The following is a 25,414-nucleotide window of genomic DNA, read 5'->3' on the forward strand; positions in this document are numbered from 1 at the left end:
GTATTTATATTTTTCTTCAGTATATATAAAAATCGAAGTGATTGGGTCCATAACCATCTACTATATTCCAAGAAATGACCTTTGAATAAACATGACCTAGGCTTCTAATAATTATGTGAAAGGCTTGTTTGTGACTGGCTATACCTGTCTGTCCGTTGGAGCGTCCCACTTGTGAATGCGGAGCGAGAGGAGCCGAAGGACCTATGGCTGCTGGAGGAGGAGTCTGGTAGGCCCTCATCTGTGGACTGGGGAAGGTGACCAATCATCTCTAAGTAACCGTGAGGCTCTGTGGGGGTGTGAGAGGACATACATGACAAATGAAACATATTGGATAAATACGTTCAAGGACTAGGGCTAGAATGCACTAAACATCTTTCAAATCAAATTTGATTTGTCACATACGCTGAATACAACCATGAAATTCTTACTTACAAGCCCTTAACCAACAATGCAGTTTAAAGAAGAAAAAAGAAGAAGAAGAAAATACAAAAATAACATATAGTCCGGGTATCCATTTGATTAGCTTTTCTTAAGGAGTCTTATGGCTTGGGGGTAGAAGCTGTTAAGAAGCCTTTTAGGCCTAGACTTGGCGCTCCGGTACCGATTGCCATGCGGTAGCAGAGAGAACAGTCTATGACTAGGGTGGTTGGAGTCTTTGGAGATTTTTAGGGCCGTCCTGACACCGCCTGGTATAGAGGTCCTGGATGGCAGGAAGCTTGGCCCCAGTGATGTACTGGGCCGTACACACTACCCTCTGTAGTGCCTTGTGGTCGGGGGCCGAGTAGTTGCCATACCAGGTGGTGATGCAACCAATCAGGACGCTCTTGATTGTTCAGATGTAGACATTTTTGAGGATCTGAGGACCCTTAACAAATCTTTTCAGTCTCCTGAGGGGGAATAGGCATTCTTGGTGAGTTTGGACCATGGTAGTTTGTTGCTGATGTGGACACCAAGGAACTTAAAGCTCTCAACTATAGCCCTGTCGATGAGAATGGAGGTGTGCTCGGCCCTCCTTTTTCCGTAGTCCACAATCATCTCCTTTGTCTTGATCACGTTGAGGGAGAGGTTGTTATTCTGGCACCACACGGCCAGGTCTCTGATCTCCACCTTATAGGCTGTCTCATCATTGTCTATGATCAGGCTTACCACTGTTGTGTCATCTGCAAACTTAATGGTAGTGTTGGAGTTGTGCTTGGCCATGCAGTCATGGGTGAACAGGGAGTACAGTATGGGACTGAGCACGCACCCCTGAGGGGCCCCCGTGTTGAGGATCAATGTGGAAGATGTGTTGTTACCTACCCTTACCACCTGGGGTAAGCCCGTCAGGAAGTCCAGGATCCAGTTGTAGAGGGAGGTGTGTAGTCCCAGGGTCCTTGGCTTAATGATGAGCTTTAAGGGCACTATGGTGTTGAACGCTGAGCTGTAGTCAATGAATAGCATTCTCATGTAGGTGTTCCTTTTGTCCAGGTGGGAAATGGCAGTGTGGAGTGCAATAGAGATTGCGTCATCTGTGGATCTGTTGGGGCGGTATGGAAATTGCGGTGGGTCTAGGGTTTCTGTGATAATGGTGTTGATGTAAGCCATGACCAGCCTTTCAAAGCACTTCCTGGTTACAGAAGTAGAAGTAATTTAGCTCATCTGGTAGGCTTGTGTCACTGGGAAGCCCGCGGCTGTGCTTCCCTTTGTAGTCTGTAATAGTTAGAGTCCCGCTCCTTGAAATGTAATAGTTAGAGTCCCGCTCCTTGAAAGTGACAGCTCTAGCCTTTAGCTCAGTGTGGATGTTGCCTGTAATCCATGGCTTCTGGTTGGGGTCTGTACGTAGGGTCACTGTGGGGACAACGTCATTGATGCACTTATTGATGAAGCCAGTGACTGATGTGGTGTACTCCTCAATGCCATCGGAAGAATCCCAGAACATATTCCAGTGTTTGATAGCAAAACAGTCCTGTAGCTTAGCATCTGCGTCATCTGACCACTTCCCTACTGAGCGAGTCACTGGTACATCCTGCTTTAGTTTTTGCTTGTAAGCAGGAATCAGGAGGATAGAGTTATGGTCAGATTTGCCAAATGGAGGGCGAGTGAGAGCTTTGTACGCGTCTCTGTGTATGCAGTAAAGGTGGTCTAGAGTTTTATTTCCTCTGGTTGCACATGGAACATGAGCATTTGGAGATTTTTAGGACCATCCTCTCACACTGCCTCGTTTAACATTAGCATTTTCTTATTTGCTTGTTTCAGACCGTCTATTGACCAACACTCCAAAAGAAATACAGATCCAATTTCTCCAAAACATCTGGATATCACATGAACAAAAACTGGGCAAAAATGCCTAAACTCTTAATCATACCCTTAAGAATTTCAGTCAAATAAAAGCGCTCTCCCCCAGGTGCAGTATAATAGAGTACATCCAATACCAAACAGAGCAGTCAGCAGTGGTGTTAGTTAAATCATTCTCCAGTCAGTCAGTAAGTCAGTCTGCTGCTAGCTCAACAGTACAGCAGCCATTCATCGATCTGTTCAGTACGGAGCAGATTACTCTCCCTGGCAGGCCTTACTGCTGCCTGGCAGGCAGTGGCACTGAGTCAACAAATCAGACTAATTCATTCAAGCAGAAATGAAAAGTCCCCAGACATAATTGAGTAAAGCTTTTATTTCATCAATCATAGCTCTGGAAACCCTGACAGGTGTCTAGCCATAGAAATGTGACTGGTAAACTCATTGGTACACTCACAATGGCTTCCTGGTATTGTGATGCAGTAATTACCATGGTAATGTACAATGTTCATTCAAACTATGTTAACTGATGTGGCTAATGCAATGGAATGCATTTTTTGTAATGTCAGTTGAGTTGAATCAACAAATCACAGCACATATTGATGGCTACACTTCCTGCTTTTACTTCCTGCTTTTAATTTCTTCTTTGCTCTTATGGGTTCACCTGCAATGGCTGCCAGTCCAGTCATTATGCCGTCATTGACTTCAATTGGAACACCCGTTCTATTCATTCTATTTCTACCTTCAGAGTTTGTACTGTTAGGTGACCTAAACTGGGACATGCTTAATAACCTGTTGAGGCTGGGGGCGCTGTTGTCACTATTTATGCTAATCGTGTAATTTTTGAAACGGCTTCCCACAAAATTCTTGATCGTACAATATGCATATTATTATTATTATTGGATAGAAAACAGTCTATAGTTTCTATAGGAGTTGAAATTTTGTCTCTAAGTGGAACAGAACCCATTCTACAGCAATTTCCCTGACATGGAGTCAGATTTCAGAAATGTTGGCCCCTGATCTGGAGTCAGTTAAAAGGTCACAGTTATTGCTATGAGTATACGGACACTGCTTACGTCTTCCCCTGGATGCCTTTACGTGATGACGATTTGAATGGGGTCGATTGCGCGTTCACAGGCACTAGAAATTAAAAAACCCTGTAGCTAGGAACTCTTTTGTTGCTGCGTAATGCGCCTGGAGGACATCGACCCGCACTTGTTCCAAGCATTAGTGGAGGGAGTAATATTACTCTGGTCATGTTTCTACTCGTTATAGGAGTTAAAAACATCATAAGGTAGTTAATTTAAAGCGTTTTATAGCAATTTATATCAGTTTAGTGCGATTTTGGGACATTTATTTCTGAAACGCTGTGAATTGCTGGGCACGCTTCCAGTTCATCCCGAACGCAGTTGGCATTTCCACATGGCAAGAGGACAGCTTTCCACCAAAAGACGATTAGACCCAAGAAAGGATCCTTTGCCCAAGATACTGATGGAAGAACAGCTCAAAGTAGGACATTTTTATTATGATAAATCGTGTTTCTGTCGAAAAATGTAAGTGGCTTAGGACGCCATGTTTTTTGACGTAGCTTCGCTTGGCGCAAACTGTATTGAAAAGTAAGGATAATTTAAAAAATGTAATTCCGCGATTGTATTAAGAATTAAATTGTCTATCAATCCCTGTCCACCCTATATTTTTTAGTCACGTTTATGAGTATTTATGTATAAGAGTAGATCACTGTCTAATATGGCGCACGGACATTTTCTCACCAGCTGGGCTACATTTCACATTGTCTAACCATGATTTTGGTGGCTAAATATGCAAATTTTCGATCAAACTCTATATGGATTGTGTAATATGATGTTACAGGAGTGTCATCTGAAGAATTCTGAGAAGGTTAGTGAAAAAATTAATATATTTTGGCGATGTTGACGTTATCGCTCACTTTGGCTAGAATCAATGCTGGGCTGCTATGTGCTATGCTAATATAACGATTTATTGTGTTTTCGCTGTAAGACACTTAGAAAATCTGAAATATTGTCTGTATTCACAGGATCTGTGTCTTTCGATTCGTGTATGCTGTGTATTTTTACGAAATGTTTGATGATTAGTAAGTAGGTAAACACGTTGCTCTATGTAGTTATTCTAGTCCATTTGTGACGGTGGGTGCAATTGTAACCTATGCCATCTACCTGAAATATGCACATTTTTCTAACAAAACCTATCCCATACCATAAATATGTTATCAGACTGTCATCTGATGAGTTTTTTTCTTGGTTAGGGGCTATAAATATCTTAGTTTAGCCGAATTGGTGATAGCTACTGGTGTTGGTGGACAAATAAAAGATGGTGGATTATGCTAATGTGTTTTTAGGTAATAGATTTACATCTTTACATATTGTGTCTTCCCTGTAAAACATTTTAAAAATCGGACATGTTGGCTGGATTCACAAGATCTGTGTCTTTCATTAGCTGTATTGGACGTTAATGTGTGAAAGTTAAATATTTAAAAAAAAAATTTTTTTGGAATTTCGCGGCTCTGCCTTTTCAGTGGGGGTGGGGGGGGAGTGCCGCTAGCGGCACCCTCAGCCTAGACAGGTTAACACCCCGGCCGTCCTACAATCTAAACTAGATGTCCTCAGTCTCACAAAAATTATCAAGGAACCTACCAGGTACAACCCTAAATCCGTAACCATGGGCACTCTCTTAGATATCATCCTGACCAACTTGCCCTCTAAATACACCTCTGCTGTCTTCAACCAGGATCTCAGCGATTACTGCCTCATTGCCTGCGTCCGTAATGGGTACGCGGTCAAACGACCACCCCTCATCACTGTCAAACACTCCCTAAAACACTTTAACGAGCAGGCCATTCTAATCGAATTGTCCTGGAAGGATACTGACCTCATCCCGTCAGTAGAGGACGCCTGGTTGCTCTTTAAAAGTGCTTTCCTCACCATGGTGCTTTCCAAGTGCTTTCCTCACCTTAAATAAGCATGCCCCATTCAAAAAATGTAGAACTAAGAACAGAGATAGCCCTTGGTTCACCCCAGACTTGACTGCCCTTGACCAGCACAAAAACATCCTGTGGCATTCTGCATTAGCATGGAATAGCCCCCGCGATGTGCAACTTTTCAGGGAAGTCAGGAACCAATATACTCAGTCAGTTAGGAAAGCTACGGTTAGCTTTTTCAAACAGAAATTTGCATCCTGTAGCACTAATTCCAAAAAGTTCTGGGACACTGTAAAGTCCATGGAGAATATGAGCACCTCCTCCCAGCTGCCCACTGCACTGAGGATAAGAAACACTGTCACCACCGATAAATCTACGATAATCGATCATTTCAATAAGCATTTTTCTACGGCTGGCCATGCTTTCCACCTGGTTACCCCTACCCCGGCCAACATCTCAGCACCCCTTGCAGCAACTTGCCCCCCCCCCCCCCCCCCATCCCCTTCTCCCAAATCCAGACAGATGATGTTCTGAAAGAGCTGCAAAATCTGGATCCCTACAAATCAGCTGGGCTAGACATTCTGGAACGTCCCTTTTAAAATTATGCCGAAACTGTTGCAACCCCTATTACTAGCCTATTCAACGTCTCTTTCGTATCATCTGAGATCCCCAAAGATTGGAAAGCTGCCGCGGTCATCCCCCTACTCAAAGGGGGAGACACTCTAGACGGAAAAATTGTTATAGACCTATATCCATCCTGCCCTGGTTTTTTAAATCTTCGAAAGCTAAGTTAACAAACAGATCACCGACCATTTCGAATCCCACCGTACCTTCTCCGCAATCTGGTTTCCGAGCTGGTCATGGGTGCACCTCGGCCACTCTCAAAGTCAAAAACGATATCATAACCGCCATCGATAAAAGACAGTACTGTTCAGCCGTTTTCATCAACCTGGCCAAGGCTTTCGACTCTGTCAATCACCGCATTCTTATCGGCAGACTCAATAGACTTGGCTTCTCAAATGACTGACTCGCCTGGTTCACCAACTACTTCTCAGATAAGTTCAGTGTGTGCTAGTAAAACTAAGTGCATGCTCTTCAACCGATTGCTGCCCGCACTCTCCCGCCCGACTAGCATCACTACTCTGGACGGTTATGTGGACAACTACAAATACCTAGGTGACTGGTTAAACTGTAAACTCTCCTTCCAGACTCACATTAAGCATATCCAATCCAAAATGAAATCTAGAATCGGCTTCTAATTTCGCAACAAAGCCTCCTTCACTCATGCTGCCACACATACCATCGTAAAACTGACTATCCTACCAATCTTTGACTTTGGCAATATCATTCACAAAATAGCCTCCAACACTCTACTCAGCAAACTGGATGTAGTCTATCACAGTGCCATCCGTTTTGTCAACAAAAAGCCCCATGTACTACCCACCACTGCGACCTGTATGCTCTGGCTGGCCCTCACTACATATTTGTCGCCAAACCCATTGGCTCCAGGTCATCTATAGGTCTTTGCTAGGTAAAGCCCCGCCTTATCTCAGCTCACTGGTCACCATAGCAAAACCCACCCGTAGCACGCGCTCCAGCAGGTATATTTCACTGGTCATCCCCAAAGCCAACACTTCCTTTGGCCTACTTTCCTTCCAGTTCTCTGCTGCCAATGACTGGAACGAATTGCAAAAATCACTGAAGCTGGAGTCTTATATCTACCTCTCTAACTTTAAGCATCAGCTGTTAGAGCAGCTTACCCATCACTGTACCTGTACACAGCCAATCTGTAAATAGCCCACCCAACTACTTCATCCCCATATTGTTACTTACCTCTTGCTCTTTTTCACCCCAGTATCTCGACTTGTACATCTATCACTCCAGTGTTAATGCTAAATTGTAATTATTTCACCTCTATGGCCTATTTATTGCCTTGCCTCCCTACTCTTCCATATTTGCACACACTGTACATAGATCTTTCTGTTGTGTTATTGACTGTACGTTTGTTTATGTGTAACTCTGTGTTGTTGTTTTTGTTGCACTGCTTTGCTTTGCTTTATCTTGGCCAGGTCGCAATTGTAAATGAGAACGTGTTCTCAACTGGCCTACCTGGTTAAATAAAGGTGAAATAAAAATGTAGAAAAATTGTTCCTGCCCCCAGAACCTGAAACCACATGTTTTCAGTCGACAGATTCCATACAGCTCAGTGACTGACTGATGTTTCCATGGGTTCCCAGTTACCTCTATGGGAATGTGGAGGACAAGGCAGACAACGAAACGAGATAGAGGGGTACTGGTTTCTTTTTGTTCTTCGACCCTTCTTTTGACACAGAGGTACTTTCACTGGGGAAAGAAAATTGTTCCTCGACCCTGCATAACCATGGTTACGTGGCACGTCTGAATGCGGTGATTCTATACACGGTGCGTGCTTGGGCAAAGTGGGCACAGTGGGGCCACAGATCAGTCTGGGGGTGCTGTCACTCTCACAACCCCTCTGACACAGATCACCATGACAACAGGCTGGTGGGGGTCAGAGAGGGACAAAGAGACGAACATGAAGGTCACCTCTATGAGTCTCACTTCGTGTGTGTGAGTGTAACCTCTGATATCATCACTGCCATGCCTCACCAATGACCCACAGTCACAACAGGACGGCAAAACTCTGCCAACCACTCAACTGGATTTGGAACAAAAACCCTCTTTATGACTTGTTTCGGAGGGAGGGAACCACAGTAGGGACCTATGCCATGTCTGATTATGTCTCTATACTCTAAAATGATGGTTTAAGATGTATGCCAGTAGATGATAAACCAAAACATCACTCCCAATCTCTGAGAACAACCAGATTTATAACTGGGTGTGTTCCACCGCTGAGAAAAATCTGAGACCACAACAAGGCTACGCACAAACCATTTTCTTTACTGTTTTAGTCATTCAAGGCTTTGCCGCTATGTGCTATAAACAACTGTTTCTTTTCAGTACTGAAACCACACAGACATTCTCCAAACCGACCATGGGAGGAGAGAGACTTGTATGGAACCCCCAGGGAAAGGAGGCAGTCCATGTGAAGGCTTTGTTTTAGTGCACTGCCTCCAACCACCACAAAATCCCCAACTACAGGCAGGGATCATACATTCGTTATGGAAAAGTGACCAGCAATGGTGCAATACCACAGGAAAAACAAAGACAACCAGATATAAACACATAAACATGATGTACACCTAAAAGGGCTATGGTCGATTACATTCCGATAGAAGTTCTCATGATAGTCAAAAGCAGTGATGAACAATGAACACACGTAAACCACTTACTTGAATTCAAACCCTCATCACTGGGCTCTGTCTCCTAGAGCTATTTCTCTCACTCACTCTCTTTCTCTGACACCCACTTTCTGTCTTTAATAGAGTGAGAGATGAAGTAAAGAGGGAGAGGAGGATGAGAGAGAATGAGTGGAATAGACTCCTTCACTTCTAATGTCTCCACTTCCCTACAAAGACCACATATCCATTGTTCCACTGCCCTATCGTGCGACTCCTCCAATCAAATGGCTTTGTCAAAGGTCAAGTGCCACATGATACATTCCCCTCACAATGGCCTGACATTTCAATATATCCATTCACTTTAAGTAGAGATTAGTGGTATTTCTATGGATTGTTCTGTACTCTGAAAAAAATAAGTATATTTTGAGTACTGCTGTAATCAAATCAAATTGTATTAGTCACATGCGCCGAATACAACAGGTGTAGGTAGACCTTACCGTGAAATGCTAAGTTACAAGCCCTTAACCAAAAATTCAGTTAAAGAAATAGAGTTAAGAAAATATTTACTAAATAAACTAAAGTAAAAAAATTACAAAATAAAAATACTATAATAAAATAACAATAACGAGGCTATATACAGGGGGTACTGGTACCAAGTCAATGTGTGGGGGTACAGGCCAGTCGAGGTAATTTGTACCTCAACTGTACCTCGACCTACCATTGTAAAGTGACAATGCATAGACAACAAACAGCGAGCAGCATCGGAGGTGGAAGCTGTTAAGGAGCCTTTTTGTTCTAGACTTTGAGCTTCAGTACCGCTTGCCTTGCGGTAGCAGAGAGAACAGTTTATGACTTGGGTGACTGGGGTCTTTGCCAATTTTTGGGGCCCTCTGACACCGCCTAGTATACTGCTCCTGGATGGCAGGAAGAGTGGCCCCGGGGATGTACTGGGCCGTACGCATTACCCTCTGTAGCGCCTTATGGTCAGATCCCGAGCAATTGCCATACCAGGTGGTGATGCAACCGGTCAAGATGCTTTCAGTGATGCAGCTGTAGAACTTTTTGAGGATCTGGGGACCCATGCCAAATATTTTCGGTCTCCTGAGGGGGAAAAGGTGTTGTAGTGCACTCTTCACGACTGTCTTGGTGTGTTTGGACCATGATAGTTTGTTGATGATGTGGACACCAAGGAACTTGAAACTCTCGACCCGCTCCACTACAGCCTGTAACGATATGCACTGAGAGTCGGGAAGCAAGTGTAAGGAGTGAGTGGTTTGATAAATAAACAGAACACAATACAAAACAAGAAACACGAACAACGCACAGACATGAAACAGAAACAATGACGCCTGGGGAAGGAACCAAAGGGAGTGACATATATAGGGAAGGTAATCAGGGAAGTGATGGTGTCCAGGTGAGTCTGATGACACGCAGGTGCGCATAACGATGGTGACAGATGTGCGCCATAATGAACACCCTGGTGACCGAGAGGCCGGAGAGGGAGCACACGTGACAGTACCCCCTCCCCGACACGCGGCTCCAGTTGCAGGACGCCGACCTAAATGACCATCCCGGGGATCAGGAGCGGACCGGTCACCTCTGCAGAGGCACGGGAAACCTGTCAGTCTGGCTGAGACGCGGGAGCATGGCGATCTAGAGCGCCGGAGAGAGCATACGTGACAGTACCCCCTCCCTGGCGCGTTTGGCTCCAGCCGCAGGACGCCAACCAAAGGGACAATCCCGGTGATCAGGAGCGGACCGGTCACCCCTGCTGATGCGCAGGAACCTGTCGCCTGCTGGGGTGCGGGAACCTGACAGACCGGCTGAGGCAGGGGAGCCTGGTGATCTGGCTGAGGCAGGGGAGCCTGGTGATCTGGCTGAGGCAGGGGAGCCTGATGATCTGGCTGAGGCAAGGGAGCCTGGTGATCTGGCTGAGGCAGGGGAGCCTGGTGATCTGGCTGAGGCAAGGGAGCCTGGTGATCTGGCTGAGGCATGAAAGCCCAACAAGCCAACGGTAGCAGGGGAGCCTGGCGATCCTTTCAAAGCACTTTATGGCTACCAATGTGAGTGCTACGTGGCGGTAATCATTTAGGCAGATTACCTTCGCTTTCTTGGGCACAGGGACTATGGTGGTCTGCTTGAAACATGTAGGTAATACAGACTCGGTCAGCTTTCTGCGGCTTTCTGAATATTGACCTGTTTAAAGGTCTTGCTCACATCGGCTACGGAGAACGTGATCACACAGTCGTCCGGAACAGCTGGTGCTCTCATGCCTATCCTGTATTGACGTTTGTCTGAGGGCATAGCGGGATTTCTTATACGTGTAAGAATATTCAAAGATAAATGCACAACGAAGAGGACTTAAGGTCAAGAGGGAATTAAGATCAATAGAAATAGTTGTTTTTCTGAAATAGGGATTTGTTTTTTGTTTTAGATTTTTACCTTTATTTAACTAGGCAAGTCAGAACAAATTTTTATTTACAATGACGGAATTAATGATCAATGGAAATAGTTGTTTCTGTAATGGGGAACTGAAGATTAATGGGTCAGGGACACGGGAGCAATTTCCGTCATGGACTCATAGCTACACGTGGCAAGTTCTCATTGGTATGAATTGTCTATACATTGAGCCTGAAAAAGGACACTTGTTATTTGGCCATAGCCCAGTTTTACTGCAAGGAATTCTAATTGGTCAACTACAGGCAAGGGTTGGGTTATAAACTACCTCCTGTCTCTTTGTTCAGTGGAGAAAACATTGAGGACAGGGAAGAATGAAATCTGCAATCTACTTTCCAGCATAACAACTATGATTTGTTCTCTTTGAATAAATATATTTTTCTCCCCCTGATTTGATTCAGTGTTATTGAAGAATAACATCAACTGCTAATATAAGCATCCGGATTAGTGTCCCGCTCCTTGAAAGCAGCAGTTCTAGCCTTTAGCTCGGTGAGGATGATGCTTGTAAATCCATGGCTTCCGGTTGGGAAATGTATGTACGGTCAGTGTGGGGATGACGTCATCGATGCACTTATTGATGAAGCCGGTGACTGAGGGGGTATACTCCCCAATGCCATTGCATGAACCCCGGAACATATGCCAGTCTGTGCTAGCAAAACAGTCCTGTAGCGTATTGAGTGAGTCACTGGTACTTCATGCTTTAGTTTCTGCTTGTAAGCAGGAATCAGGAGGATAGAATTTAGAGTTTTTTTCTCCTCTGGTTACATATGTGAACTGCTGGTAGAAATGAGGTAAAACGGATTTAAGATGGCCTGCATTAAAGTCCCCGGGCCACTAGGAGCGCCGCTTCTGGATGAGCATTTTCTTGTTTGCTTATGGCCTTATACAGCTCGTTGAGTGTGGTCTTAGTGCCAGCATCGGTTTGTGGTGGTAGAAAGACGACTACAAATAATATAGATGAGAACTCTCTTGGTAGAGAGCATGGTTTACAGGTTATCATTAAGTACTCTACCTTGGGCGAGCAATACCTCGAGACTTCTTTAATATTTGACATCGCGCACCAGCTGTTATTGACAAATAGACACACACCACGGGCCCTCGTCTTACCAGACCATTGAATAATGGAATATATTTAAATATTTATCTCACTTCATTTGAATGAATAATTCATTAATGAGAATGTTAGCCATGACCTACCCTGCTCCATCCTGTAAGCTCCGAAGGATTGCATGCTGGGAGATGGAGATTGCCTCAGGTGAGGGAATTCCGGCATGTTTTTCACTGTGGAAAGATAGATGAAGAGATTAGGTTTAGAATGCAGTCATTCAGCAACGATCAGAAGCACCATCATATGCAATCACACACACACCTTTGAAAAGAGGCCCAAGACAATGAAGGAGGCTCTTACCATAAGGTGTAGGGGGAGAGATGGGGAAGGCAGGAGTAGGAGGAGTCATGTCACTACCAGCCTCCACTCCGCTGTCCATCTCTGGACCTTGAGCTCTGTAGTCAACACTGTCACTCCTGTATAGCATGCCATGCTGAAACACACACACAGCAAAAACATGTGTGTGAACATCACAACTTTTTACATATCAAAAATGGTACACAGCAAAACACAGCACTAAATTGTGCACATGATGACAAGCAAGGCCATTTTTGGGATACAGCAACATTAAGGCAGTTATATACAATTTATAATATTACATGACATTACATTTCATAACACTTTCACAAAGTGGAAGGGTGAAAGGGAACACATTAAGTGTTCCCTTTCTCACAGGTACCTGTGAGTGAGGTACGCAGGGTGAGTAGGTCCGTGTGCTCCTGTAGTCTTCCTGCACACCCCAACCTGAGCCACAGAACCCTGGGTGATCTGTGACATCACTGACCTGCCGACTCAGACTCTGCATGGCGTCCACTCTGACATCACCAATGGACGATGGGACGGCTGCTCAGACACAAAGAGACAGAAAGGAGGGTGAGAACTAGCCATTGATGCTGAACATACCAGAGAGCACTACCACCTCAAGTTTATGGGAAATACATGCTTCCGAAGAATGTCAACCCTTTAAGCGATGTAAGTGACATGCAATGTGTGAAGCAATATCATACCAAAGACTTCTGGCTCTAACTTCTTGATTACACTCTCTAGGAGTTGTTATACCTCTCCAATACCTTCAACTGGCATAATATTATGTATAGTTTAGTACTAGTGTCTGTGTCGTTGTGAGCGGACAGCTGAGGACCGAGGGGGAGATGTGAAGTGGGGGGCAGACTTGTGATAGACTGGCCTGGCCTGGGGTGACCCTCCACTCGGCACCGGGGTGCTAATTTAAGGCCTCCCAGAAAGCCCTGTCATCCTATAGCCATGAGGAATGTTAATGTAAAGATGCACAGTCTTGGCCAAAAGTTTTGAGAATGACACAAATATTAATTTCCACAAAGTTTGCTGCTTAAGTGTCTTTAGATATTTTTATCAGATGTTACTATGGAATACTGAAGTATAATTACAAGCATTTAATAAGTGTCAAAGGCTTTTATTGACAATTACATGAAGTTGATGCAAAGAGTCAATATATGCAGTGTTGACCCTTCTTTTTCAAGACATCTGCAATCCGCCCTGGCATGCTGTCAATTAACTTCTGGGCCACATCCTGACTGATGGCATTCTTGCATAATCAATGTTTGGAGTTTGTCAGAATTTGTGGGTTTTTGTTTGTCCACCCGCCTCTTGAGGATTGACCACAAGTTCTCAATGGGATTAAGGTCTGGGGAGTTTCCTGGCCATGTACCCAAAATATCGATGTTTTGTTCCCCAAGCCACTTAGTTATCACTTTTTCCTTATGGCAAGGTGCTCCATCATGCTGGAAAAGGCATTGTTCGTCACCAAAATGTTCCTGGATGGTTGGGAGAAGTTGCTCTCGGAGGATGTGTTGGTACCATTCTTTATTAATGGCTGTGTTCTTAGGAAAAATTGTGAGTGAGCCCACTCCCTTGGCTGAGAAGCAACCCCACACATGAATGGTCTCAGGATGCTTTACTGTTGACATGACACAGGACTGATGGTAGAGCTCACCTTGTCATCTCCGGACAAGCTTTTTTCCGGATGCCCCAAACAATCGGAAAGGGGATTCATCAGAGAAAATGACTTTACCCCAGTCCTCAGCAGTCCAATCCCTGTACCTGTTGCAGAATATCAGTCTATCCCTGATGTTTTTCCTGGAGAGAAGTGGCTTCTTTGCTGCCCTTCTTGACACCAGGCGATCCTCCAAAAGTCTTCACCTCACTGTGCGTGCAGATGCACTCACATCTGCCTGCTGCCATTCCTGAGCAAGCTCTGTACTGGTGGGGCCCTGATCCCGCAGCTGAATCAACTTTAGGAGACGGTCCTGACGCTTGCTGGTGTCACGCTCTGACCTTAGATATCTCTGTTTTCTTTATATTTTGGTTAGGTCAGGGTGTGCCGAGGGTGGGTATGCTAGTTTTTGTATTGTATATGGTTTTTGTATGTCTAGGGGTTTTGTATGTCTAGGTAATTTGTATGTCTATGGTGGCCTGATATGTTTCCCAATCAGAGGCAGCTGTTTATCGTTGTCTCTGATTTGGGATCATATTTAGGTAGCCATTTTCCCTTTTGTGTTCGTGGGTTCATGTCTACGTATAGTTGCCTTTGTGCACATCAGTAGCTTCACGTTTCGTTTGTGCTCATGTTGTTTTTGTTTAAGTGAGTTTCTCTTTATTAAAATGATGTGGAACTCTATGCACGCTGCGCCTTGGTCTAATCTTTACGACGATCATGACAGCAGGACTTTCTTGGGCGCCCTGAAGCCTTCTTCACAACAATTGAACCGCTCTCCTTGTAGTTTTTGATGATCCTGTAAATGGTTGATTTAGGTGCAATCTTACTGGCAGCAATATCCTTGCCTGTGAAGCCCTTTTTGTGCAAAGCAATGATGACGGCACGTGTTTCCTTGCAGGTAACCATGGTTGACAGAGGAAGAACAACGATTCCAAGCACCACCCTCCCTTTGAAGCTTCCAGTCTGTTATTCGAACTCAATCAGCATGACAGAGTGATCTCCAGCCTGGTCCTCGTCAACACTCACACCTGTGTTAACGAGAGAATCACTGACATGATATCAGCTGGTCCTTTTGTGGCATGGCTGAAATGCAGTGGAAATGTTTTTGGGGGATTCAGTTCATTTGCATGGCAAAGAGGGAATTTGCAATTAATTGCAATTCATCTGATCACTCTTCATAACACTCTGGGGTATATGCAAATTGCCATTATACAAACTGAGGCAGCAGACTTTGTGAAAATTTATATTTGTGTCATTCTCAAAACCTTTGGCCACGACTGTACTAATGCACAGGATGATTACACACACACACACACACACACACACACACACACACACACACACACACACACACACACACACACACACACACACACACACACACACACACACACACACACACACACACACACACACACACACACATTCTCTCAGGGCACAGCCGGCGGAGGTGTGTGTGTTGGTGTGTGCGTGTAGGTTGTTGTGGCTGTCATGGTGTGTTATTTTGGACTTTTGGATTTTTCTTAGTCAGCATTTTTATTTTCTAAATGTGTGTCCGTTTTTCTAAACCAGTATGTTTCAGTCAGGCTCGGCATGCCTGTGCCTTAGTACCTTTACATTTAGCAGATGTTCTTATCCAGAGCGACTTACAATTTGTGCATTCATCTCAAGATAGCTAGGTGGGACAACCGCATATCACAGTTGTAGTAAGTACATTTTCCATCAACAAAGTAGTTATCAGCAAAGTCAGTACTAGTAGGTTTTGTAAGATACTCTTTGAAGAGGTAGGGTTTCAGACATTTTCAGAAAATGGGCAGAACCTCCTCTGTCCTGACGTTAGGGGGAAGCTTGTTCCACCATTAGGGTGCCAGGACAGAGAAGAGATTTGACTAGGCTGAGCAGGAGCTGAGCCCCTGTAGGGGTGGGAGGGACAAGAGTTCAGAAGTGGCAAAACGGAGTGCTCAGGTTGGGATGTAGGTTTTGAGCATAGCCTGAAGGTAGGAAGGAACAGTTTCCCTTGCAGCTCCGTAGGCAAGCACGAGGGTCTTGAAGTGGATGTGAGCTTCGACTGGAAGTTTGTCTCTGTTTGTCTCTGCTGTGGGTGGGTGGGCTTGTGGGGGGACACACTGGTAGCGTTTACTGGCCGAGAGCGGTCTAAGGTACACCTCTGAACAGAGTGCCGTCTGAAATTTGCAAATTGATTCTGCGCAAATATGTCGTTAAATCAACATTTGATGCAGAGTGTATGGTCCCTAAGGAGGCATCATGGGGAGTTGAGCTCATTGAGAGGGATCTGAATGAATGGCGAACTCATTACCATGTGAGAGACTAACACTGCTAATAACTCTCACTATCACCTCTCTAACGTCCTATCTTAGGTGGGATGTCTTCATTGCCCTTCGGCTTGTAAACACTGTCATTTTTGGGGTGTTGTTCTTTTTCTGTTTTTGGGAGACCTCACTTTGTAGAGACATAACATACATTCCAAGGTTGATATCATGATTTGGGTTAGGGTTTTGTTATCAACTCAGTAATTTTTGGGGTATTATTTCAACAACAAAAAAATCTTTCTGCATTGTTGGGAAGGGCCCGTATGTAAAAAAGGGGATTTGCTGCTGCTGCTCTTTATTTTACTCTTATTATTATCCAACCTGCTGCCTAGTCAGATTACACTGCCTTCATGTACATACAGTGCCTTGCAAAAGTATTCATCCCCCTTGGTCGTTTTTCCTATTTTGTTGCATTACAACCTGCAATTTGAATGGATTTTAATTTGGATTTCGTGTAATGGACATACACAAAATAGTCCAAATTGGTGAAGTGAAATTAAAAAATAACTTGTTTCAAAAAATTCTAAAAAACAACAAACAAAAAAGTGGTGCATTTATATGTATTCATCCCCTTTGCTATGAAGCCCCTAAATAAGATCTGGTGCAACCAATTACCTTCAGAAGTCACATAATTAGTTAAATAAAGTCCACCTGTGTCCAATCTAGGTGTCACATGATCTGTTACATGATCTAAGTATATATACACCTGTTCTGAAAGGCCCCAGAGTCTGCAACACCACTAAGCAAGCGGCACCACCAAGCAAGTGACACCATAAAGACCAAGGAGCTCTCCAAACAGGTCAGGTGCAAAGTTGTGGAGTTGTACAGATCAGGGTTGGTTGTAAAAAAATATCAGAAACTTTGAACATCCCACGAAGCACCATTAAATCTATTATAAAAAAATTGAAAGAATATGACACCACAACAAACCTGCCAAGAGAGGGCCGCCCACCAAAACTCACGGACCAGGCAAGGAGGGTATTAATCAGAGAGGATAAAAAGAGACCAAAGATAACCCTGAAGGAGCTGTAAAGCTCCACAGTGGAGATTGGAGTATCTGTCCATAGGACCACTTTAAGTCGTATACTCCACAGAACTGGGCTTTACGGAAGTGACCAGAAAAAAGCCATTGCTTAAAGAAAATAAATAAGCAAACACGTTTGGTGTTCGCCAAAAGGCATGTGGGAGACTCCCCAAACATATGGAAGAAAGTACTCTGTTCATATGAAACTCAAAGTGAGCTTTTTGGCCGTCAAGGAAAATGCTATGTCTGGCGCAAACCCAACACCTCTCATCATCCTGAGAACACCATCCCTAAAGTGAAGCATGGTGTTGGCAGCATTATGCTGTGGGGATGTTTTTCATCGGCAGGGACTGGGTAACTGGTCAGAATTTAAGGATTGGTGCTAAATATAGGGAAATTCTTGAGGGAAACTTATTTCAGTCTTCCAGAGATTTGAGACTGGGACGGAGGTTCACCTTCCAGCAGGACAATGACCCTAAGCATACTGCTAAAGCAACACTCGAGTGGTTTAAGGGGAAACATTTAAATGTCTTGGAATGGCCTAGTCAAAGCCCAGACCTCAATCCAATTGAGAATCTGTGGTATGACTTAAAGATTTCTGTACACCAGCGGAACCCATCCAACTTGAAGGAGCTGGAGCAGTTTTGCCTTGAAGAATGGGCAAAAATCCCAGTGGCTAGATGTGCCAAGCTTATTGAGTCATACCTCAAGACACTTGCAGCTGTAATTGCCGCAAAAGGTTGCTCTACAAAGTATTGTAGGCCCTTCTTTGGACATTGTGTTAACAAACCTCCAGGCGAGCTTTAATGCCATACAACTCTCCTTCCGTGGCCTCCAATTAGTAAAACTAAATGCATGCTCTTCAACCGATTGCTTCAACCCGCCTGTCCAACATCACTACTCTGGACGGCTCTGACTTAGAATATGTGGACAACTACAAATACCTAGCTGTCTGGTTAGACTGTGAACTCTCCTTCCAGACTCACATCAAACATCTCCAATCCAAAGTTAAATCTAGAATTGGCTTCCTATACCGCAACAAAGCATCCTTCACTCATACTGCCAAACATACCCTTGTAAAACTGACCATCCTACCTATCCTCGACTTCGGTGATGTCATTTACAAAATAGCCTCCAATACCCTACTCAATAAATTGGATGCAGTCTATCACAGTGCCATCCGTTTTGTCACCAAAGCCCCATATACTACCCACCACTGCGACCTATACGCTCTCGTTGGCTGGCCCTCGCTTCATACTCGTCGCCAAACCCACTGGCTCCAGGTCATCTACAAGACCCTGCTAGGTAAAGTCCCCCTTATCGCAGCTCGCTGGTCACCATAGCAGCACCCACCTGTAGCACGCGCTCCAGCAGGTATATCTCTCTGCTGACCCCCAAAACCAATTCTTCCTTTGGCCGCCTCTCCTTACAGTTCTCTGCTGCCAATGACTGGAACGAACTACAAAAATCTCTGAAACTGGAAACACTTATCTCCCTCACTATCTTTAAGCACCAGCTGTCAGAGCAGCTCACAGATTACTGCACCTGTACATAGCCCATCTATAATTTAGCCCAAACAACTACCTCTTTCCCTACTGTATTTATTTATTTAGCTCCTTTGCACCCCATTATTTCTATCTCTACTTTGCACATTCTTCCACTGCAAATCTACCATTCCAGTGTTTTACTTGCTATATTGTATTTACTTCGCCACCATGGCCTTTTTTTTGCCTTCACCTCCCTTATCTCACCTCACTTGCTCACATTGTATATAGACTTATTTTTCTACCGTATGATTGACTGTATGTTTGTTTTACTCCATGTGTAACTCTGTGTTGTTGTATATGTCGAACTGCTTTGCTTTATCTTGGCCAGGTCGCAATTGTAAATGAGAACTTGTTCTCAACTTGCCTACCTGTTTAAATAAAGGTGAAATAAAAATGGTGAATGGTTATGCACGCTCCAGTTTTCAGTTTTTTAAATCTTATTTCTTGTTTTTCTGTCATGCCATGACCTTAGAGATCCTTTTAATCTCTATTTGGTTAGGTCAGGGTGTGACTAGGGTGGGCAATCTATGTTTTCTATTTCTTTGTTGGCCGGGTATGGTTCCCAATCAGAGGCAGCTGTCTATCATTGTCTCTGATTGGGGATCTTACTTAGGCAGCCTTTTTTCCACCTTAGTTTGTGGGATCTTGTTTTTGTACTGTTGCTTTCCAGCCCTACAGAACTGTGCGTTTCGTTTTGTATTTGTTGTTTTTTCGGTGTCATCAATAAAAGAAAGATGTACACCTACCACGCTGCACCTTGGTCCGATCGTTCCATCAACGAACGTGACATTTTCACAATAAAAGATATTTTGCATCTTCAAAGTGGTAGGCATGTTGTGTAAATCAAATGATACAAACCCTCAAAAATATATATTTTAATTCCAGGTTGTAAGGCAACAAAATAGGAAAAATGCCAAGAGGAGTGAATATTTTCGCAAACCACTGTATCTACCTCAAATACCTCATACCTCTGCACATTGATCTGGAATGTATTGCTACATTCATGTGTATTTTATTCCTCTTGTGTTACTGTTATTCTTTTATTATATATTTTTTTACCCTGCATCGTTGGGAAGGGCTTGTCAGCAAGCATTTCACGGTTAAGTCTAATCCTGTTGTATCTGGCGCATGTGACAAATACAATTTGATTTGATTTGAAGTACGACAGTACTTAGCCTATTTCAACAAAGAAAAGGAGTCAAAACACAACTCTATTCATGCATTTATAATTGGGCTTAAGTTGTACACAACAGTGTCGTAGCTGTGTCGTAGAGTGAGTTTGCTTGTAATGTTCAGAATGTTTTATGTGGAGTGTTTATGAGTGTGCCAGTGTTTGTGTATGTCTTCTATACAGCTGCGTTACACATGTGATCTATGGCTACAGCAGTTATGTCTGTCTGTTAAGATACAATTTGTGATTTTGCCCATACATGTAAAACATTAACATAACAGAGGTACCTTTCCAAGTCGTGTGTACTTATACAGTACAAATCTAAAATTGGACACATCTACTCATTCTAGGGGTTTTCTTTATTTTTGCTGTTTTCTACATTGTAGAATAATAGTGAAGACATTAAAACTATGAAATAACACATATTGAATCATAGAGTAACCAAAAAAGTGTTAAACAAATATATTTTATATTTGGAATTCTTCAAAGTAGTCACCCTTTGCCTTGATGACAGCTTTAATGAGTAAGTGTGTCCGAACTTTTGATTTGTACTATATGTACAGTCACATTATGACTTGTTCCTGAACCAAAAAGCTATTTCCTTTCCACTGTTAGTCACATGATTCACACTTTAGCCTTAACTCACCTGCACACCATGTTCACCTTAACACTAATCATTATTCATCTACACATCGACAGACTCAATATACAGATATAGGATCTAAATTTCCTCCAGTTTGCTACAGCAGGAAAATCCTCATTTAGCAACAGGAAATGTGAATTATTATGTGGATTATAATTAATGGACATTTCTGTTGGTGTTGAAACATTTTTTGTTAGGGCAAATCAAGCCTGAAATTTCAAAGTGGAAATTACAAAGTTATGAAGCCTTTCTAAAGCTCAAATACACTACACGTTTGCATTTCCTGCTGTGCAGGAAATTTCTCAGCAACAAGAGTGATCAAATTAAGGTGCTACATCTGTATATGTTTCTGTACTGTGCTGTGTGTTTGTCAGTCTGGATGTTCCACTGTATGTACCGGATATGCACGGACAGGTACAAGTCTCTGAAATCGGATGGAAAATGCGATGCCTCAGGGCAGGCACACTTGTTCCTCTCTTGGAAATTCCAGGGCCCTCCTCCCCGTGCTGCGCTAACCTCTTTATGTGCCCCCTGGCTGCTCCTGGTACATATCTTAACATTATTCACACTCTACTGACAGCCAGACCGCACTCACTTTCTCCAGGTAGAAACAAAATGGTGGACCACAGTTCCAGAGCCAATGAACTGCACTGCATGCTTGTACTTGAGTCATCAACATTCACAAGTTCAACAACTGAGAAGACACGGCCAAGTTTGGTGAAATGAAAAAATACAAAACATTTGTGGTTTTAGTAAGTGCGTAAGATTAAATCTGTACATTTGAATAGTTATCTGCAAGATACTGTACATATCACTAATAGAGGGAAACGAACAAAAGTGAGATAATGAAATTAGCTGGTTTCAGATTACAGACCAAAATACTGTGAATGGCTAAGATCCAAAGCTGGTGGGAGACGTAGGCTACTTTTCAGTCACTGATAAGCACTGAACACTCCCAGGATTCTTTGGCACAGTGTTTCAGAATCAACGTCTATGTCCATGAATAGACCAAAATAATATCCAGACTGCCAGAGGGAAATATTTGGCCTCTGAACTAAAGATAAGCCAAGGGTTTTGTGTAAAACTATTGCAATGTTCAAAACATACAATAAGATAGAATATTCCTCCACTTCTGTTTTTTTATTATTTTAGATGGTAACATGCAAGGGGACCTGCTGACACCGACAGCTGGAATATTCCCTTTAACATGAAGACACTGTTTTCTGAAAGCAAGAAACATAAAGCTGGTGTTTCTACTGATAAAAGTGGCTTCAGTGAGCAAATGACAAGTAGGGCCTGAGAACGTGTGAGGAACATTCAAAGACATTCCATGACAGCAGTATAGTGTCACACATGTATGAATGTTCTAGAGATGTGTGAGCCTAGATCTACAGAGCTGATGACAGCCTTCTCTCTCCCTCTGATTCCTGAGTGAGATAGCTGTACACAGACAAGCCTCGACAATGGCCTCTGACTCAAAAACAAGCTGAAAACATCTGAAAAGCTGTCAGGAACCCTGCTATTTACACTGGCAAACAGCTCTCCAGGTGGGAGAGAGAGCAAACGTGTGTTTTGCTAAAGTTAACACTATGTTGTAAGAGAAGTGAGGATTTCATGTTGAAGTTCTCCCAGAACAGATGCATTACCAAATCTGACTGTCTCATTGATTTCCTGCCACCACCATTTTTCATGAAACTTTGCTATTTGTGTCGCAAATCACACTCTGTACGGCAATATTTTTCGTCAATTGGACGACGCTTTGTGGAAATTTGCAACACAAACAAACATGGAAGACAGTGAACGTTAGACAGAGCATGGAGACATGGAGCTCGTACCTAAAAGAGGGGCAACTTCGGTCGCATGGACGTGGTTTGGATATAAAAAGTCTGACACGGACCAGAAAACCGTCCACTGCAAAATATGCCGCAGGCCGGTACCAACAACAGGCTCAAACACCACTATTTTACCACCTACGCAAGAATCATGTGAAACAGTACAGAGAGAGTCTACGGATGAGACCCCCAAAAAGTACAGTCAAGTGCTCAAAACAAAACCCCGACTCAGACGTTGCAAGAGGCTTTTGCCCGCGGCACACCACATGGCAAAGAATCACGAAGATGGACTGAGATAACAGCTGCCGTTACAACTTACATCAACAAAGACATGGCCCCAATTTACACAGTCGTGAAACAGGGGTTTCGTGAGTTGGTGCTAACACTCGAGCCAAGGTACCAAATGCAAATTGATATGTGACACGTATTAATGCCAAATAACATGCAAAACAGGCAAGGCCCCAAAAAATATAGATATATTTTAGGCCTACATTTATTTTGTTTGCAACTATAGTTGAAGTGTTTTCTATTTACCTTTTTAGATTTTATACATTCATATTTTATATTTTGTTACATGCTTATTTATAAATTGAATTTACAGAAAATGTGCTATATCGTGATATGTATCATTATCGGGAGGTGAAATGACCTTTATCGGGATATGAGATTTTGGCCATATCACCCATCCCTAACCACCACCATTCATATCACCACACCACCACCACCACACCCAGAGCTTTCTGTCTGTCTTACCTGACTGCTGTGTGCTTTGCAGTGGGGTTGTACTGTTATCCATGAGTCTGTGACTGACTCCATTGGGGCAGCTTGTTGAGGTGGCGGTGGTGGTGGCAGAGCCATTCACGTGCATCCCTGTACCTCCGTTCCTCTTGACCGAGCTGGAGCGTGTGGGGACCAGCATGAACGTGGGGTCCAGGTCCATAATCAACTGGTTGAGCTGGTCGATGGAGTTATCAATGTCCACGGTCAAAGAGTTGAACTCCTCGTCTCGCTTGTTCTTGTTGATGACCGCAGGAGACTGCTCATTGTGAGTTTGTGGCAGGGCCATCACCGTTCTCTGGACAGCAGTGTCCATCCTCAGCACGGAGCTTTGTTGTGGCACTGTAGAGGCTGGTGGTTTGGGTGGGCTTCCCTCCTGCTGCTTGTTGTCCCCTGGGTACCTCTCCCTTTCCTCACCCTCCTCGGCCTGCAGGTAAGCATATTGATGGGCTGCTACCATCTGCTGCTGGCGCACCCAGGTGTGTGTGGAGTAGCTGCCCTGCAGGTAGACCTGCTGCTTGGGCATGGGAACAGTGCTGGCTGGGGTGGAGGCAGAGATCGAAGCACTCCTTTGGCCCAGACAGCCCCTCCGGGCCTCAGCATAGGCCCTCTCGTACTCCTCCATGGCTGCAGGGGCTGGGTGGTGGTGTTGGGGCTGGTGCTGGAGCTCCTCTCCCCCGGGGCTGCCAAAGCCATCTGACAGCAGGGAATTCTGGCTGCTCTTGTGGCAGGACGATGACAGGGTTCCCAGGCTGTCCACACTGTGCAGGTCGTGACCCGACAGGAGGACCAGGTCATCCAGGATGTCTGTTTCCCTCTCCCTGGGGGGCCGCGGGTCTCCGACGACATGCACCTGGACTTGGACCAGTCTCTGGAAGGCCACCCCTCCTGGCCCTCCACCTCCGCACTCAGACATCTCCTCAACCTCTCGGGAGGGTTCCTCCAAGCCGAATCCACTCAGCAGGCGCTTCAGCTGAGCCTTTTCCTGGCGGCTGGGGCCCTGCTGGGACCTGGTGCTGGTGGTGATGGGAGCTGGGGGTCGGTCGGTCCACAGGGAGGTGCTGGACAGGCCTGAGTCGCTGCTGGCTGACAGGGCGTGGTCGCTGTGGTCGGGGCTGCTGGTGATAGAGGTGGCTCGGTGGGCTCCACGGCTCAGGGTCATGTTGGTGGATCCTCCCCCGTTAGCACTCCTCTTGGACAGGGCTGCTTTGTCCTGGGCCAGGCCCTGAGAGCGAGGCACTGGAACGACAAGAGATGGAGCGTCTTCAAACGGTCAGCTGGTACGGAGACACACACACAGACATGACCACACATGGACACACACACATACAGGTGGATGACCACAAAGACGCTCACATGACCACAAAGACGATCACGTTCTCACATACACAAATAAGTTCTCACATTCACAATCACATGGAATGAACAAGTACAGCTCGCTGATAAAAACAAACAGGGATACACAAACTCACACCTTTTGACACACAAACATTCAAATGAACACACACATTAACTCAAAAGTATGCCACATTTCCAGAGCTGGTGGACAATGAGTAGGCTACAGGTTGTAAGAACAACAAAGCAAGGGAATTATCAGCACTTCAACTGCACACGACAAGAGTGTTCTTCTAGACAACAGTACAGCACAGAATGGTCTCTCCTCAATCTCAAACCAAAACAAACTCATCACAAAATATAACCATTCTGATTAAATAAAACCACAAAAGTATCACCAACCAACAATGATTTAGGCTAGAGTTGATCCCACTCCAAGAACTCCCAAGTTCTAACCATCAGCCACATTATTTTGCGAATGAAAAACCTATAACTCTCATTTGTACATTGTGTTGCACGGTGTTCCTCATGTTCAGGTTATATAACTAACTGGTGATGAAAGCCAAGAAGCCATCCATCTGTCTCTCTGTGTGCTGATATAGGAGAGACAAAGTGATGTTTAGTCCCCAGTCAGTCAGTCAGTCACAGTGTTTGATCTCTGCATTCCTCACTGTGGGGTGATTTACCAACCCATCCCCACTACCCTTTGACCCTCCAACATATGTCTAAAC

General features: G+C 44.3%; 1 protein-coding gene across 2 annotated transcripts in view; it reads right to left on the reverse strand.

Moving 5' to 3' along the window:
- The window catches only part of LOC129813990 (tensin-3-like), a 77,870-nt gene that overhangs the window by 20,522 nt on the left and 31,934 nt on the right, over positions 1 to 25,414 (reverse strand). The window contains exons 13-17 of one of the 2 annotated variants that reach the window (XM_055866687.1): positions 23,325 to 24,587; positions 12,834 to 12,892; positions 12,350 to 12,482; positions 12,139 to 12,222; positions 145 to 286 (exon numbers count right to left, since the gene is read on the reverse strand). In XM_055866687.1, the coding sequence (XP_055722662.1) occupies positions 145 to 286; positions 12,139 to 12,222; positions 12,350 to 12,482; positions 12,834 to 12,892; positions 23,325 to 24,587 (1,681 nt within the window). Of the gene's footprint in view, positions 1 to 144; positions 287 to 12,138; positions 12,223 to 12,349; positions 12,483 to 12,728; positions 12,893 to 23,324; positions 24,588 to 25,414 lie in introns of both variants that reach the window. The other variant, XM_055866686.1, reaches the window with a different exon arrangement.

This window comes from Salvelinus fontinalis, chromosome 17 (genome assembly GCF_029448725.1).
Source record: "Salvelinus fontinalis isolate EN_2023a chromosome 17, ASM2944872v1, whole genome shotgun sequence".
In the NCBI taxonomy this organism is placed as follows: Eukaryota; Metazoa; Chordata; class Actinopteri; order Salmoniformes; family Salmonidae; genus Salvelinus; species Salvelinus fontinalis.